At 52.9% G+C, this 15,656-nt stretch overlaps 1 protein-coding gene across 4 annotated transcripts; it reads left to right on the top strand.

The window, feature by feature from the left end:
* The first annotated feature begins 5,516 nt into the window (after positions 1-5,516).
* On the top strand, positions 5,517-15,325 carry PEX11G (peroxisomal biogenesis factor 11 gamma). 4 transcript variants are annotated; one of them, XM_065917858.1, is made up of 7 exons: positions 5,526-5,603; positions 6,144-6,189; positions 7,515-7,703; positions 10,071-10,125; positions 10,225-10,403; positions 14,066-14,128; positions 14,741-15,325. In XM_065917858.1, the coding sequence occupies exons 3-7, from the start codon at positions 7,654-7,656 to the stop codon at positions 14,970-14,972; spliced, it is 579 nt and encodes a 192-aa protein (XP_065773930.1). In that variant the 5' UTR covers positions 5,526-5,603; positions 6,144-6,189; positions 7,515-7,653; the 3' UTR covers positions 14,973-15,325. The 4 variants fall into 4 exon arrangements, with proteins under 4 accessions (XP_065773928.1, XP_065773930.1, XP_065773929.1 ...); XM_065917857.1 differs by lacking the exon at positions 6,144-6,189 and adding an exon at positions 6,662-6,775 and having other exon boundaries at positions 5,527-5,603; XM_065917856.1 differs by lacking the exons at positions 6,144-6,189; positions 10,071-10,125 and having other exon boundaries at positions 5,517-5,603.
* Positions 15,326-15,656: the final 331 nt, after the last annotated feature.

Raw genomic sequence — 15,656 nt, 5'->3', positions numbered from 1 at the left:
CCAGCCAGCCTGCCTGTCACAGATAACCATCACGGGGCTGGAGCCAAGGGTGTAACTGGATGTGGCAGGTAGGTCCGAGAATTTCTTGGTTGACACAGGGGCTACCTACTCTGTCTTGATCTCCTACTCCGGAGCCTTCTCCTCCCAAACCTTTACCATTTTGGGTGCTACAGGAAAAGCAACTACTAAACGATTCACCCAAGCACTTTGTTGCTGGGATGGACAAATATTTTCCCACCAGTTTCTGGTGGCCCCTGAGTGTCCTATTCCCTTATTGGGAAGAGATATACTCACTAAACTGGGGACCACCCTTGTGATGGGGAGTTTTTCAGCCAGTAGAGCTCTACAGCTCCTGGTTACACCGAAGAACCCATTACACCTTCTCCAGTAGAGAGGGACCAAAAACTATGGGAGGACAAAATTAACCCCCAGGTGTGGGACCAGGGAATTCCTGGACGAACCCACCAAGCTAAACCGGTCATCATTGTCCTTCGAGATCCGACTCGGTTTCCTAACCGGAAACAATATCCCCTCAAAAGAGAGGCTCGGGAGGGACTACAGCCTTTAATAAACAAATTCCTTGCTTGTGGGCTATTGGTCCCCACCAGTTCACCATGTAACACCCCAATCCTCTCAGTAAAAAAAAAGGACGAAACCTGGCGAATGGTTCAAGATCTCTGGATCATAAATGAAGCTGTAGTCTCCCTACCTCCCACAGTACCCAATCTCTATGTAATCTTGAGGGAAATCTCACCCAGTGCCAAGTGGTTTACAGTCTTGGATTTCAAAGATGCATTTTGTTTTTGCACACCACTGGCTAAAGAATCCCAATATCTTTTTGCCTTTGAGTGGGAGGCCCCAGGAGAAAAACACCAACAGATGACTTGGACAGTATCACCTCAGGGGTTCAGAGATAGCCCCCACTTGTTTGGACAGGCCCTTAGCCAAGATCTCCTAGATCTGGACCTGGGACCTAATGGGAAAATATTACAATACATAGATGACCTACTAATCTGCTCTCCAGATGAGGAAAGTGCCCAAAAACATGCAATTCAGGTTCCAAACTTTTTGGCAGAAAGGGGATATAAAGTCTCCCGTGCTAAGGCACAGATGGTCGAGACAAAAGTCACTTACCTGGGAGTTCAGATTACACATGGGTCCAGGAGGCTGTCCTCTGATCGGGTACAAGGAATCCTCCAGTTGTCCTCCCCCACGACTCAAAAACAATTGCGAACTTTCCTGGGGCTAACTGGATATTGTAGACTCTGGATACCCAACTATGGTCTAATTGCCCAGCCCTTATATGAAAGCTTAAAGGGACGAGATGATTCAAACCCACTGATGTGGGGAACTCAAAAGAAGGCAGAGGCTATACTAAAACAGGCCTTAACTCAGGCACCTGCCTTGAGGCTGCCAGATCCAGAAAAAGCATTCCAACTTTATGTCCATGAAAGAGAGGGAATAGCCTTGGGAGTGTTAACTCAAAGGTTGGGATCTGAGCCCCAGCCTGTAGCTTACTTATCCAAGAGACTCGATCCAGTCTCCCAAGACTGGCCCCCCCTGCCTTCGAAACCTTGCAGCTATTGCAATCATGATAGAAGATGCTTTAAAACTCTCCTTTGGGGGCAAACTATTTTTACCAGCCACCAAGTAAAACAACTCTTAAGTGGGAAAGGTCATTTATGGATGTCTGATCAAAGAATCCTCAGATATCAAGTAATGCTGATGGAAAATCCAGGCCTCACTATATCCCCTTGTGAAGTTCTTAACCCAGCCACCCTCCTGCCTACCCCCGAGGGCTCTCTCCCCTTTCACTCTTGTCTAGAAACCTTGGACCACTGAACAAAATCTCGAGAGGGATTGTCAGAATATCCTCTGACCAATCCTGAGGAAATCTGGTTCACTGATGGAAGCAGCTTTGTCTTAGATGGAAAAAGAAGAGTCGGGTATGCAGTAGTCTCCAATTTTGAGATCATAGAGGCTAAGCCTTTACCACCAGATACTTCAGCCCAACAAGCTGAACTCATAGCCCTGACTCGAGCTTTAGAGCTGGGAAAAGGAAAAAAGAATAGCCATTTACACTGACTCTAAGTAAGCCTTTCTGGTGCTACATGCACATGTAGCTATTTGGAGAGAAAGGGGCCACTTGACCACCCGAGGGTCCCCAAACAAATAGGGTGATCAAATTCTTAGACTCTTGGAGGCAGTCCATCTGCCCACTGAAGTTTCAGTCTCCCATTGGGAAGGACACCAAAAAGGGAACACAGAAGTGGCATGAGGGAACCAAGCAGCCGATCAGGCAGCTAAGGGAGCAGCATTACAGAACCATGACCTAATAGGGGTTGCCACCTTAGTTCCACAGACTAATTTGCCAGAAACTCCTTCATATACAGAAGGTGGGACTCTTAAAGCTAAGAGTGAGGGCTTTCAAGAAGATCATACAAGGTGCTTGCAAAAGGAAGGACTCCTTTTTCTGCCTGGGAACCTCCAGTGGAAGTTGGTTAACTCCTTACATGCTACCACTCATTTAGGAGAAAAGGCCCTCCAAAGATTACTAGAAAGGTCCTTCAGAGGAACAGGCCTCCCAACAACTATAAGGCAAGTGGTCTCTTCTTGTCCCACTTGCCAATTAAGCAACCCCCAAGGAGCTTGAAGACCCCAACTAGCCCAGCCCGCCCAACGACGTGGGACCTTTCCAGGAGAGGACTGGCAGATGAACTTCACCCAGATGCCAGTTTCTCAAGGGTATAAATACCTATTAGTCATGATAAATACTTCACAGGATGGATTGAAGGCTTTCCCACCCGGACTGAGAAGGCTGAGGAGGTGGTGAAAAAACTACTCCATGAAATCATTCCAAGATTTGGTCTGCCCAGGTCATTACAAAGTGACAATGGGACATCATTTACTTCTAAGGTCACCCAAGGGGTCTCTAAAGCATTGGGCATTACTTATTATATCCATTGTGCCTGGAGGCCTCAGTCTTCAGGAAAAGTAGAAAGAGCCAACCAATTCTTAAAATCAGTGATAAAAAAGATAACCCAGGAGACCTCCCTGGGATGGAAGGAGGCTTTACCTCCTTTACCTCCAGGAGCCCTCCTCCGCACCCATATTGCCCCTAAGGAACAGGTCGGTCTTAGTCCTTATGAGATGCTATATGGGAGACCTTTTGTTTATGTCAGTGACTTCCTAGATCCAGAGGTTCAGACCCTCCAGTCTTATACCATGGCCATTGGGCAATTCCAACAGGATATATGTTTGTGGGGTATAAACCAGGACACAAAAGACCCTAAGGAGTCACCACTATATGCTCCAGGGACTCAAGTCCTAATTAAAATCTGGAAAGATGGGTCCCCAAAGGCTCAACTCCAGCCCACATGGAAGGGCCCCTACCCTGTAATACTTTCTACTCCCACAGCAGTCAAGGTACCAGGACATGACTCCTGAATTCACTACTCATTAGTCAAGCCATGGAAGAAAACAGAAGAGGACACTCAGTACACCTGTGAGCCCCTGGAAGATCTCAGATACCTATTCAGAACTATAAATGAGTGGCATTCTAATGAACACTCCCAAAATCTGGTTTCTGGGGATAAGATTTCTCAGGATATCTCTAAAGAGCCAACACAGCTTGAGAGATTATACTCCAAAACAGACAAGAGATAGATCTTCTGATCCCTGAACAAGGAGGGCCTTGAGCCATCTGGTGATGTGAAATTAGAATTGGTTAATGCTCCTACTAGTCCTTGTTATGCCATATTGATCCTGCTTATGATTGCTCCATGTATTATCAATTGTCTAACCTGTTTTGTCTCCGATCAGGTCAACAAGATACAACATGCAGTGCCAGTTCAACAACGATATAAAACTACAGTCAACCACGGAAAATATCACTCACCCTTAGGTGGACACCGCTATAAGGACTCTGAGGCTTGAGACTAGCAAGAGGGGGAGGCCCAATACCCCTTGCTGTCCCAGTTCAGCAGGAAGTAGCCAGAAAGACCTCGATGCCCCTATTCCCAAAGAATTGGGCCTCCCATCTCTTGAGGGGGGAATGTTAGGTAGTTAGAATAGGGAAAAGGAGTCCAAAATGGTGGTGGCTAAAAGACAAGGAAGGGAAAAGCCCCCGAAAATAGAACAGAGGAAGGTCAAAGGAAAGTCCGAGGACCAGAGTGAGGACTTCAGGTAGAACAGCTCTCCTGCCTAAGCCCAATTTGCATAGGACAGGCCCGAGGGGAAGAAAAAAACAAAAAGAGGAGCCAAAGGGCTCTCTCTCTCCCCCCCACCGGTGCGTGCGTGCACTCTCTCCCCTCCCTACCCCCACGCGATGGGGCGCTCTTCGACGTGCCCTCACACCTCAAAGATGGATTTTCCTGCTATCTTCTAAATAAGATGGAGCTGTAACACTGATTTGTCTAAGAGCTGTAACATGGTCTGTCCAAGACCCAAGAGCTGTGACCCGTCGAGGGGGCTTTAATGTCCATCACTCCAAATCTTTGTTGTGAGGAGACAAAGAACTGAGGAGCATACACTCGTGTGACAATTACACATAACCATCTCCAAAATCACACACATGCAATGCAGACTTTCTGCTCAACTCTTCCTGAGACTTCTTGGGTTATAGCCCCCAGTAAACCCCCCAGTAAAACGGAAAAACTCACAGCTCTCATGGTGTGCATTTTTATTTCAGTCAACATCAGCCACCCAGTTATCCTCTGGGAATATTCCAGTTATCAGATTCTTGTCTATTCTTCTAGATCGGTTCCATGCATTTCCTTTTTTTTTAAAGGGGACTAGTTTATTTATGCCCGCATGCAGGAACTTGGGCTCCCCAGGTGGCTCAGTGGTAAATAATCCGCCTCAGAATGCAAGAGATGCAGGAGATTCGGGTTTGACCCCTGGGTTGGGAAGATCCCCTGGAGGAGGGCATGGCAACCCACTCCAGTATTCTTGCCCGGTAAATCCCACGGAGAGAGGAGCCTGGCGGGCTAGAGTCCACGGGGTCCGCAGAGTCGGACGACTGAGCACGCAGGCACGCGGAAACACGGATGGAACCGCGCCCCCTGTAGTCCAAGCAGAACGTCCCAACCACTAGGCTACCAGGGAATTCCCCAACGTTTCCTTGACTTTTTAAAACAGCCTTACAGGCATAACAGCAAACCATGCTCTTTAAAAACAAGCCGACAGTGCAGAAAGGGTGAAGCAGAAAAATCAGAAAACTTTCTTCTTGGACCATAGCAAACAGATTGGTGCTTTTGCTTGAAATCTTTATTTGTGCATGTGTGTAACTGGTTAACTTTGGAAACATGGGTAGCGCGCTCAGACCGTCCATCTAGGTGCACAGGGCCGGGAGAAACCACAAGTGCAGGTCCTAAATCTGCAAACTACATTGCTCCCAGAAGCAGACAAAGGGCAGAGCCCCGGACAAAGGGTCGCGCCCGCGCCTGCGCAGAAAGCTCCCAGGAACGCCCCCCCCCCCCCGCACCGGGCCCGCCCCCTGGCGCGGCGAACTGACGTCACGGTGTCGTCACGTCGGAGTCGCTATGGTGGCCCTGAGTGATCTGGCGTCGGCGCTGGAGTCCTATAGGGGTCGCGATCGCCTGGTGAGGCTGGGGTGGAGCGAGGCTAAGAGGTCCTGGAGTCCGGCCAAAACCCAGAGACCGGGACACTGAGTCCAGAGAGGGAGCGGGTTCACTCAGGATCCCCCCAGGGCAGATGCTCTGTCCCCTAGCGGTGGACATATAGGTTCTTCCCGCCACCCCAAACGACTGGACATTTACAGTACCAGCCAGATTCTCACGTTTATACATTTGAATCCAGCCGGACCACTGAAGGTGGTCCCAAACAATGTATGAGGATTTGGGATGTGGCAGGGCTCCCCTTAAGGCTGGACATTTGGGTTCTGACTAAATCCCCTGAAGTTGGGCACTTAGGTTGCTCTAGCCAATTCGGCCTGGCCAGACATTCCCATGCCAAACCCATGTTTGGACATTTAGGATCAGACTAAGTCGCTGTAGTTAGTCCCTCGGTTGTTGAAATCTAATATGGGGATATAAGATTTTTCACCGCTTTGCCTGTGGCTGGATGTTTAGGTTCTTACCTTCCGCCCAACTCAGATTGGGCATTTAGATTGTTCCTTCCAGGCCGCTGAGGTCGGACTCTGAGCTTGTCCCAATCAATCTCTTACAGGTAGGCATTCCAGTTGTACCAGGGAATGTACCAGTGGCTGGGCATTTAGGTTCTAGGCAAATCCTCTCTGTTTGAGTATTCAGGTTCTAAATCTCCTGATTTAGTGGGAAATGGCACCCACTCCAGTATTGTTGCCTGGGAAATCCCATGGACAGAGGAGTCTGGTGGGCTTCAGTCCATGGGTTTGCAAAAGAGTCGGCGACGACTTAGCAACTAACCAACAACAAAGCTGGACTTTTAAAATGCAGCGTTTTTGCCATTACAAAGGTGCGAAAAGGAATTACAAGTAAAAATAATATATAAAACAACAGGAAAAAGCAACTTCTGAAAAGCAGATGAAATAAAAATGTGAGAGTGGGGAAGCAGACCCTGTTCACCATGCTCCAGATCATGCACTGATTCCCGAATCACCACTGGGTTCCTTCTCACCAAAGTAATGCAAACAAATTATCCTTTTGTTCACTGGGTTGAGGCCTGCTCACCTTCCTAAGTCACAGCCCAGCCACGGACTTTGGTCCAGCCAGGTAGATGCAGATAAGGTAGATGCAAATAGTCTTCCTGCCTGCTGGGAACAAGGATCCAGGAGGTAAGAAATGGGGGTTTCTTTTTCTCATCCCCATCGATGTGTCTGCAAAGACTGTGCCACTCAGTGACATGAACCAGCGTGCCCTTAGCCTCCACAGTGCCTTTTCTTTTAAAAATTAATTTTTATTGGCCTATATAGTTGCTTTACAATGTTGTGTTAGTTTCTACCATACAGCAGAATGAATCAGCCATCCATATACATATATCTCCTCCATCCTGGACTTCCTTCTCATTCAGGTCACCACAGAGAACTGACTAGAGTTCCCTGAGCTATGCAGTAGGTTCTCATTAGTTATCTGTTTTGGGCTTCCCTAGTGGCTCTGATGGTAAAGAATCTGTCTGTAATGTGGGAGATTGAGATTCAATCCCTAGGTTGGGAAGATCCTGTGGAGAAGGGAATGGCATCCCACTCCAGTATTCTTGTCTGGAGAATCCTCATGGACAGAGGAACCCAGCAGGCTGCAGTCCATGGGGTCTCGAAGAGTCGGACATGACTAAGCAACTAACACACCCAGTTATCTGTTTTACACCTAGTATCAATAGTGCATACCTGTCAATCCCAATCTCACAGAGCCTTTTCCACAATGATGTTGTGTCTCCATGTATCCCGCCTACAAGTATCTTTCAGCTTTCCGTTGGGAGTTGGATTGAGAGTCTTCCTGCTATTTGATCCCCCGAGGCCCACAGCTGGGTCAGGGGTGATGGGCTCAGTCCTCCTGACTGCTTCTGGTTTCCCGCAGATCCGAACACTGGGTTACAGCTGCCAGCTGGTGGGCGGGGTCCTGGTGGAACAGTGTCCTGCCAGGTCAGAAGTGGGGACGCGCCTGCTGGCACTGTCCTCCCAGCTCAGCCACTGCAGGATCGTCCTGCGCCTCTTTGATGACGCGGCCATGTTTGTCTACACTAAGCAGTACGGCCTGGGGGCAGAGGTAACAGGGGTGCGTGGGACTCCAGGGAGGGGGTGCGGGCCCTGGGAAGTTGGCATCTTTTGGGCTGGCCTTTGCAAAGGCAACAGTGTGGGCAGTTTGTTATTTTTTCAATTTTACTTTTTCTTTTGAGACAATCAAACATTCTCGTTTCAATTTCATTTAAACAAATTAGCTCATTCCCAAAGACCACGTAATTAAAAAGTCTTCTTCCTGACCCTTCGGTCACTAGTTTTCCTCCTCGGAGGCAGCCACTGCTGTCAACTTCTTGTGTTTCTTTCATGAGATTTCCTGCTCCTGTGCTTTGCTTACATCAGTGGTTACATGACATTTACATTCTTCTGCCACTTGCTTTTTTCATGGAACGGTGCAACTTGGAGGTCATTCCATATCAGTCCAAAATAAGCTCCTTCTTGGAATTCCCTGGTGGTCCAGCAGCTAGGACTCAGCACTTTCACCGCCACAGAAGAGTGTGCCATCAGTTGTGTCTGATTCTTTGTGACGCCCATGGACTGTAGCCCTCCAGGCTTCTCTGTCTGTGGGATTCTCCAGGCAAAAATACGGGAATGGGTTGCCATTTCCTCCTACAGGGGATCTTCCCAGCCTGGGGATCTAATCCTCATCTTTTGCATCTCCTGCATTGGCAGGCAGATTCTTTACCACTGCGCCTCCTGAGAAGACCCTTCACTGCAGAGGGCCTGAGTATAATCCCCATTTGGGGAACTAACATCCCTCAAGCCATTTGCCTCGGCCAAAAAGCCAAAACCAAAAGAAGCTCCTTCCTTCTTTAGGGCCTCAGGGTACACATGTATAGCTGGATGGTGACTTACTGAACTGGTCCCCTGTTGGACACGTAGATTATTTATAATATCTGGCAGATACAACAGAACCTCATCTTATCACCAGTGGGTCTAGAGTGATGCTCCTCACCTGGGGAGGGGGCAGCAGGGAATGCGATCTTGCTCTCCCAGGGGATGGGCTGAGACACTGCCCTGGGCCAGCCTGGCCAAGTTATGCGCCCTTCCTGGGCTGCCCTGTCCTTCCCCCGACCCTCAGGGGTCTCCTCCCAGACTCACTTGCTCAGATTCCCCCCCATCCTGCCCATGGCCTGATTATCCCCAATCTCAAGGGTTTGCCTGGGCCTTCCTGCTGTGTTGACACCCATCTCTCCAAACTCCTCTTTGATGAGGGCATGTTCCCTGCACTGTCCCCCCAACCATCTCCTCTGTGAAGACTCCCCTGAGTTCCTAGGTGCCGGGGTGGGGGAACTCTCTGCATCTCGTATATCCCTTAGCCAAGGCAAGAACCTCTTTGGTTGAGTGCCCTCTGCTCCTGTCTCTTCCCCAGCATAGGGCCCCAGGTTCTTGCAGCTTCTCAGAAAACACCGGTGGAGTGAGCCCTATCCTCACAGAGGGATGAAGTGTGCCGGGACATCCCAGAAGGTCCCAGATGGGATGGGGGAGCTGGAGTGGGGTTCAGCACCTAGAGGGAGGCAGGACCACAGCCGGCTACCAGGAAGGAGAGGGCTAGACAGGGAAGACAGAGGAGGGGAAGGGCACGGCAGGCAGCGAGGATGACACGGTTACAGGCAGGGAAGTGAAGGGCTCGGCCAGGGACTGGCCAACTTGGAGGCCTGGAGGGGGCCTGGCCCTGGGGGCTGGGGCCCAGGGGAGAGGCTCCTGCAGCCTCAACCGGCCTTGCCTTGCTGGGTGCTCACCCCTGTCTGATCTGGGGGAGGTGACCCAAGCTTTGCAGTGAGGGTTGTGCCTGCTTCAAGCTGGTACTGGGTGTGTGGCAACCCAGCAGGCCAGCCGGCCGCTCTGCCTGGTCAGGGTTCTCTGCGGGGCTCCCTCACCTGGCCCCTCTCAGGGTCCTGAGCCTGAGACCCATGCACAGCAACTAGAAATGCCATCAGGGCATTCCAGGTTGTCCTCCACAGGAATCATCCAGGAACTTAAAAAAAATTCCTGGTGCCAGGGCCCACCTCAACCTTGGTGAGGCAGAACCCCTGGAGCTGGGGGCTGGGTGGGGGTTTTTGAAGCTCCCCAGGCACCCCCTCAGGCGTCCCAGGTGGTACAGTGATAAAGAATCTTCCTGCCAATGCAGGAGATGCAGGAGATATCTCTTTGATCCCTGGGTCAGGAGGGGCCCCTTGAGAAGGAAATGGCAACCCACTGCAGTGTTCTTGCCCGGGAAATCCCATAGATTGAGGAGCCTGGTGGGCTACAGCCCACGGGGTCGCAGAGAGGACACAACTGAAATGGCTTAGCACACACAGGCAGGGATCCCACAGCGCGGTGGGGTTGAGACCAGCCGCTCTACTGGGCAGAGGTGACCACACTGGGAAATCAGGCCTTTCTTCTCCCACAGTGCCAGCCATGAGCCAACCTACCTGGCTTGGACCTTGCCCTGTGACTGCCCCCTGGTATGGCCTGAGCTCGTGAAATGGACAGTGGGTGAGTCCTGCGGTGGGTCCCACCCACCCCAGGCCCCCCCCCCCCCCAACTCTCTTCCATTCCTGCAGGAGGAGGATGTGTTTGTCCGCTGCGTGTCCATCCTGGGCAACCTGGCCGACCAGCTCTACTACCCCTGTGAGCATGTTGCCTGGGCTGCCGACGCCAAAATCCTCCATGTGGACTCTGCCCGGTGGTGGACACTGAGCACCACCCTCTGGGGCCTCTCCCTGCTCTTGGGGGTTGCTAGGTAAGCAGCGTTGCTGCCCGTCAGGAGACTGGAAGGGAGGCCCTCACATCCTTTGGGCAGGTGGGCAGGTGGGCTGGAGGGGCGGGGATGGGACTGTCTTTGCCTCTCCTGCTTTTCCCCCTCTTGTCCTCCCTCGTATCCATCCCCTACTGCTGCTGAGATGGATTCCCACAAACTTGGCAGCTCTCAGTTCAGCTCAGTCGCTCAGTCTGTCCGACTCTGGCAGCTTTAAGCAACACAAATTGATCATCTTAACAGTTTTGGAGGTTAGAAGTCCAAAACAGCTTCTAATGGCCTCTAACGACTTCTCAGTGGGCTAACATCCAAGCGTGGGCAGGCCTGTGTTCCTCCTAGAGGCTCTGAGGGACTATGTTCTCGGCCTTCCCAGCCTCTAGTGTGCGTGTGCGTGTGTGTGTGTGTGTGTGCTAAGTCGCGTCAGTTGTGTCCAACTCTGTGCGACCCGATGGACTGTAGCCCGCCAGGCTCCTCTGTCCATGGCATTCTCCAGGCAGGAATACTGGAGTGGGGTGCTGTCCCCTCCTTCCTCCAGGGGATCTTCCCGACCCAGGGATCGAACCCACATCTCTTACATCTGCAGTGGCAGGCAGGTTCTTTCACCACTAGCACCACCTGGGAAGCCCTCCAGCTGCTGGAGGCAATCGCATTCCTCGGCTGGAAGCCCCTCCCTCCATCTTTGAAGCGTGTCCGTCACTCCAGCCTCTGCGTCTCTTGTCACAACTCCTTCTCTGACTCTGAGCCTCCTCCTCCTTCCTTTGAGGACCCCTGTGACGACATCCCCCCCCCCCCAAGATCATCTCTGATGTCCACACCCTTAACTCGGTTCCATCTGCAAATTCCTCTTTGAAAAATTTATTCATTTATTTTGGCTGTGCCGGGCCTTTGCTGCTGTGCTCGGGCTTTCTCTAGTCGTGGCGAGTGGAGGCTCCTCTTCGTTATGGTGTGCAGGCTTCTCTTCTGAGGTGTGGTGGCTTCTCTTGTTGCAGATCCTGGGTGTGAGAGCTTGAGTAGTTGTGGCGCATGGGCTTAGTTGCTCTGAGGCACATGTGATCTTCCCAGACCAGGGATCGAACCTGTGTCTCATGCATTGCCAGGTGGACTCATATCCACTGCACCACCAGGGAAGGCCTGCAGAGTCGTTTTTACTGTGGAAGGGAACACGCTCACATCATAAGCCTGGGAATTAGGATGTGGGAATCTCTGGGGGCGGGGGGCAGGGCACGTGACTGTGCCTACCAGACCCAGGAAGAAGAGAATAACTTGGGGGGCATGGACAGAAGTGGCTGGCGTGGTTGCCTTTCCCTGGGTCCCCAGGTCCTGCTTGCATTGTCATCAGCAAACCTCAGACGAAGCAGCCAGGAGTTTCCAGACTGGCTCCGTGCTTCCACAAACCATAAGGTCTCTAAAACTTTAATGGTTTCTTCCCCTCTGCCAGTTTGCTGAGTGGGTTTGTTCAGAGCCCCCTGGCCCAGAAAGCATGGGCGAAGCAGGACTTCCAGTGCCCCTGTTTCCTGGGGGCAAAGGTCTCTTAGATCCCTGAAGGGATGTGGGGCAGCCCCTGACTTCGAGGTTGGGGGGCCAGTGCCCTCATCTGCTGTCCTTGTCCCTGGGCATACACTGAGGTCCAGTAGTCCTTGTCTCCCCCTCACCCTGGTTATATGTTTACCGTAGACACCCTGGAAAATGAGCGGACCCCAAAGTAGAAGATTCAAGTCACCCACTGTCCAACCCAGAGATCCTCTCTCTTTATACTTTGGTGATTTTTCCCAGTCTTTGATTTAAAAAAAAAAAAAACTTTTTTCTTTTTGAGTTTAGTTGCTTTAAAATGTTGTGTTAGTGTCTGCTGTATTGCAGAGTGAATCAGCTGTATGTATACCTGGACTGTGTCTGTTTTGGATTTCCTTCCCATTTAGGCCACCACAGAGCACCGCGTTCCTGAGCTGTACAGTAGGTTTCCATTGATTATCTACTTTGTACATAGCAGTGGGCTTCCCAGGGGGCTCAGTGGTAAAGGATCCATCTGCCAAGAAGGGGATGCGGGCTTGATCCCTGGGTCGGGAAGATCCCCTGGAGGAGAGAATGGTCACCCACTCCAGTATTCTTGCCTGGAGAATCCCATGGACAGAGGAGCCTGGCGGGCTACAGTCCACGGGGTCACAGAGTCAGACACGACTGAGCGGCCAAACAGCGGCAGCAGTGCACATGTGTCAGCCCCAACAGCCTTTCTTTTGGACACCGTGCTGACACGTTTTCACTTGTCTCTGCTCTCCTGGTTCAGGGACACGGCTCCCCTCATAGTCTCGGCGGCTGTTATGGAGCTGGCCCTGTCTTTCTATCAGCATTTCCCCCACTGCCCCCACCCTGTGAGTTCAGGGTGCCCAGGCTGGGCTCCGGGTGCCTTTGAGGCCACAGCCTCTTTTGAGGCTGCCCCGTGACCTGCAGCCCCAAGAGACTTCCCGTTCCTGCTTTCAGGGCTACCTTGTTTCCCTTAATTTTTTTCTTTTAAATAGACTTTTTTTAGAGCGGTTTTAGGTTCACAGCAAAACTGAACTGGAAGCCGAGTTTTCCCACGTACCCGGCACACACGCAGACTTCCCCACCATCCACACGGCTCCATGCCCCAACATTTGTTAGTCGATGAACTGACGTTGATGCGGCCTAATTGCCCCACGTCCATGGTTTACAGCAGGGTTCATGCTCTGTGTTGGGCTTTGAGTTTGGACAAACATATGATAACATGTATCCACCACTGAAATATTTTCACTGCCCTAAAAGTCCTATTTTTAGGGTGAATGTGCTCTGCCTGTTCTTCCATTCATCTTATTTTGTATTAAGTACCTTTTACGGTGCTTTTTATCTATTTAAAATTTCATTTATTTATGGCTGCTCTGGGTCTTCGTTGCTGTGCGGGGGCTCCTCTCTAGTTGCAGTGGTCAGGCCTCTCACTGCAGCAGCTTCTCTTGTGGGGAAGGGGCTTTAGGTGCTATAAAGGCTTCAGTAGTTGCAGCATGTGGGCTCAGTAGTTGGCTCATGGGCTGGGCTGCCCCTCAGCATGTGGAATCTTCCTGGAACAGGGATTGAACCCGAGTCCCCCGCATTGGCAGGCAGAGTCTTAACCACTGGGCCACCAGGGAAGTCCTCCATTCATTTTACAGCAGCTAGTTTGCCCATCGTTTCTCTGTATTTGGTGTGAGCAAGGGTGTGGGGGCTGGGGAGCACTTGGTGTGTGCTCATCGTGACTCAATGGACACAAGTTTGAGCAAACTCCAGGAGCTGTTGAAGGACAGAAAAGCCTGTTGTGCTGCAGTCCATGGGGTCACAAAGAGTCGGACATGATTGAGTGACTGGACAACATCATGACCGGGGTCCCTAAGACCCGGGGGTGCCGGAGAGTCACCTGCCCAGGCTGCAGGGAGCAAAGGCTGGAGGGAGCATTGGATGCCCATCTGGTGGCTGCTTCTCCAGCCTGCAGATCCAGCCCTGGGGACCCCGAAGGTTGTCTAGACCCCCTTCAGACAGTCCCAGCCAGTGTCCAGGGTGTTTGTGGGTAGGGGGGGAGTGGACAGGCTTTGGACCCATCCGGACCCCATTTACCTGGTGAGCCCCACCCAGCTGCTCCCACCCCAGCCTGTGTGGTGTTGTAGGTCTCTGTGGATGGTCCTGAAGCTGAGACAGAGGCTGAGGAAGCCCCCGGAAGCCTTCACCAGGTACGTTGTCCAGGGTTCCCCAAGAAGACTTCTTCCGGCAAGCTGGGGTCCCCGGCGGGTCTGCCCAGCCAAGGAGGTGCCCAGAGTCACTGCCCTGCCCCATGCATGCAGGCTCTGCTGGGTGGGGTTGGGGGCCTGATGTGTGCTGGGTACTGGGGCATCGCTGCCGCCCCCCCTGGAGATGGGAGCCCTTTTACAGATGGAGAAACTGAGGCTAGCTGGGGGCCCCTAGGCAGGAAGTGGCAGAGCTGGGACTCCAGGGCTGAGCCTTCACGGCTGGCCCCGGATCTAGGAGGATGATCAGAGGTGGAGTCAGTGTCCTGAGGACCAAGGTCAGTCACTGTCTCATCCTGGGAAAGAATGCAGGGTAGAGCAGGTGCCCAGCACAGGCCCGGAAGCTGCTCCCCCCTCCCCTTCCCCCCTCCCCCCGCCCGTGAACCTGAGACTGGTTCCCACTGTGGGCTCCCTCTGGCGGATGTGACGGACGCAGCCTGCCGGTCCTCCGCCCTCCCCGGCACTCCTTGCCCTGTCCCTGCAGGGAGTCGGGGAGAGGGGCGAGCGGGGACACGGGGCCTTCCCTGAGCGCCCCTCCCCCACCCTTTGCTCCCACAGCCGGCTGACCCGGGGCAAGCGGAGGACCGTGGAGACCCAGATCTGCTCGGAGGTACTGACCCTCCTGAGCAACCTGGCGGACCTGGCCAACGCGGTGCACTGGCTGCCCCCGGGTGTCCTGTGGGCCGGCCGCTTCCCCCAGTGGCTGGTGGGCCTCCTGGGCACCCTGTCCTCACTCCTCAGCGTGTACCAGGCAGTCCAGGCAGGCCGCCAGGCCAACGACACCCCCTGAGGGATAGGGGAACCAGAACCCCAGCAGGGACCCTTCCCATGGAGTGTGATTGCCTGGGAGGGGCGGGTCTCTAATCCAGCAGATCACGGCCAGGTGCCGGGAGGGAGGAGTGGCTAGAGGATACACCAGAGCAGTCTGGGGTACCAGCCCCCAGAGGGGTGGGCTTGGGGGGCCGAGGTCCCCCAGGTGCCGCCTCAGTAGGGGTGGAGCAGGAAGACCCCGAAGACTTGTTTGCAGAGGAACTCGCCCCCGGCAGGCCAGAGTCCTGTGTGCAATAAAGGCAAGCAGGGCAGCCAGGTTGGGCCTGAGGAATGTGAAGTGAGGATCAATTAAATGAGGTGGTGATGGTGTCAGCCCAGGTGTGAGTGGATTCCTAAGCCCCGTCTCTGTCTGCTCATTCTCACGCCCTTTCTCCAGCGGTCCAGGGCGCCCCCTGGGCTTTATTTCTGGGAGGGCGCACAGGTTCCCCCACCAGCTCCCCATGGGCCAGGGTTCAGCCTCCTGTGGGCTGGAGCTGCAGCAGGAAGCACCACCTCCTGGCCCACCTTCCCCTCTGATGCTGCAAATGCAGCCTGTTGACCCCGAGAGGCTCAGCCACAGAGGGCGGTCCTTCCTCCCCAGCCCGCGGGCTTGGGCACCCTTGGCTGGCCGTGGATGCTGCCTTCTCTGCCAGGCCCTGCCTGG

Source organism: Muntiacus reevesi, chromosome 1 (genome assembly GCF_963930625.1).
Source record: "Muntiacus reevesi chromosome 1, mMunRee1.1, whole genome shotgun sequence".
Lineage (NCBI taxonomy): Eukaryota > Metazoa > Chordata > Mammalia > Artiodactyla > Cervidae > Muntiacus > Muntiacus reevesi.
This window is presented reverse-complemented; position numbering and strand designations above follow the sequence as displayed.

What these genes read in the sequence shown, in the direction of transcription:
- PEX11G (XM_065917856.1), top strand. Translation starts at nt 5,544, where the DNA reads ATGGTGGCCCTGAGTGATCTGGCGTCGGCGCTGGAGTCCTATAGGGGT. An exon ending in ATAGGGGTCGCGATCGCCTG is followed by an intron (nt 5,604 to 7,514) that starts GTGAGGCTGGGG and finishes GGTTTCCCGCAG; the next exon opens with ATCCGAACACTGGGTTACAG. An exon ending in AGTACGGCCTGGGGGCAGAG is followed by an intron (nt 7,704 to 10,224) that starts GTAACAGGGGTG and finishes CCATTCCTGCAG; the next exon opens with GAGGAGGATGTGTTTGTCCG.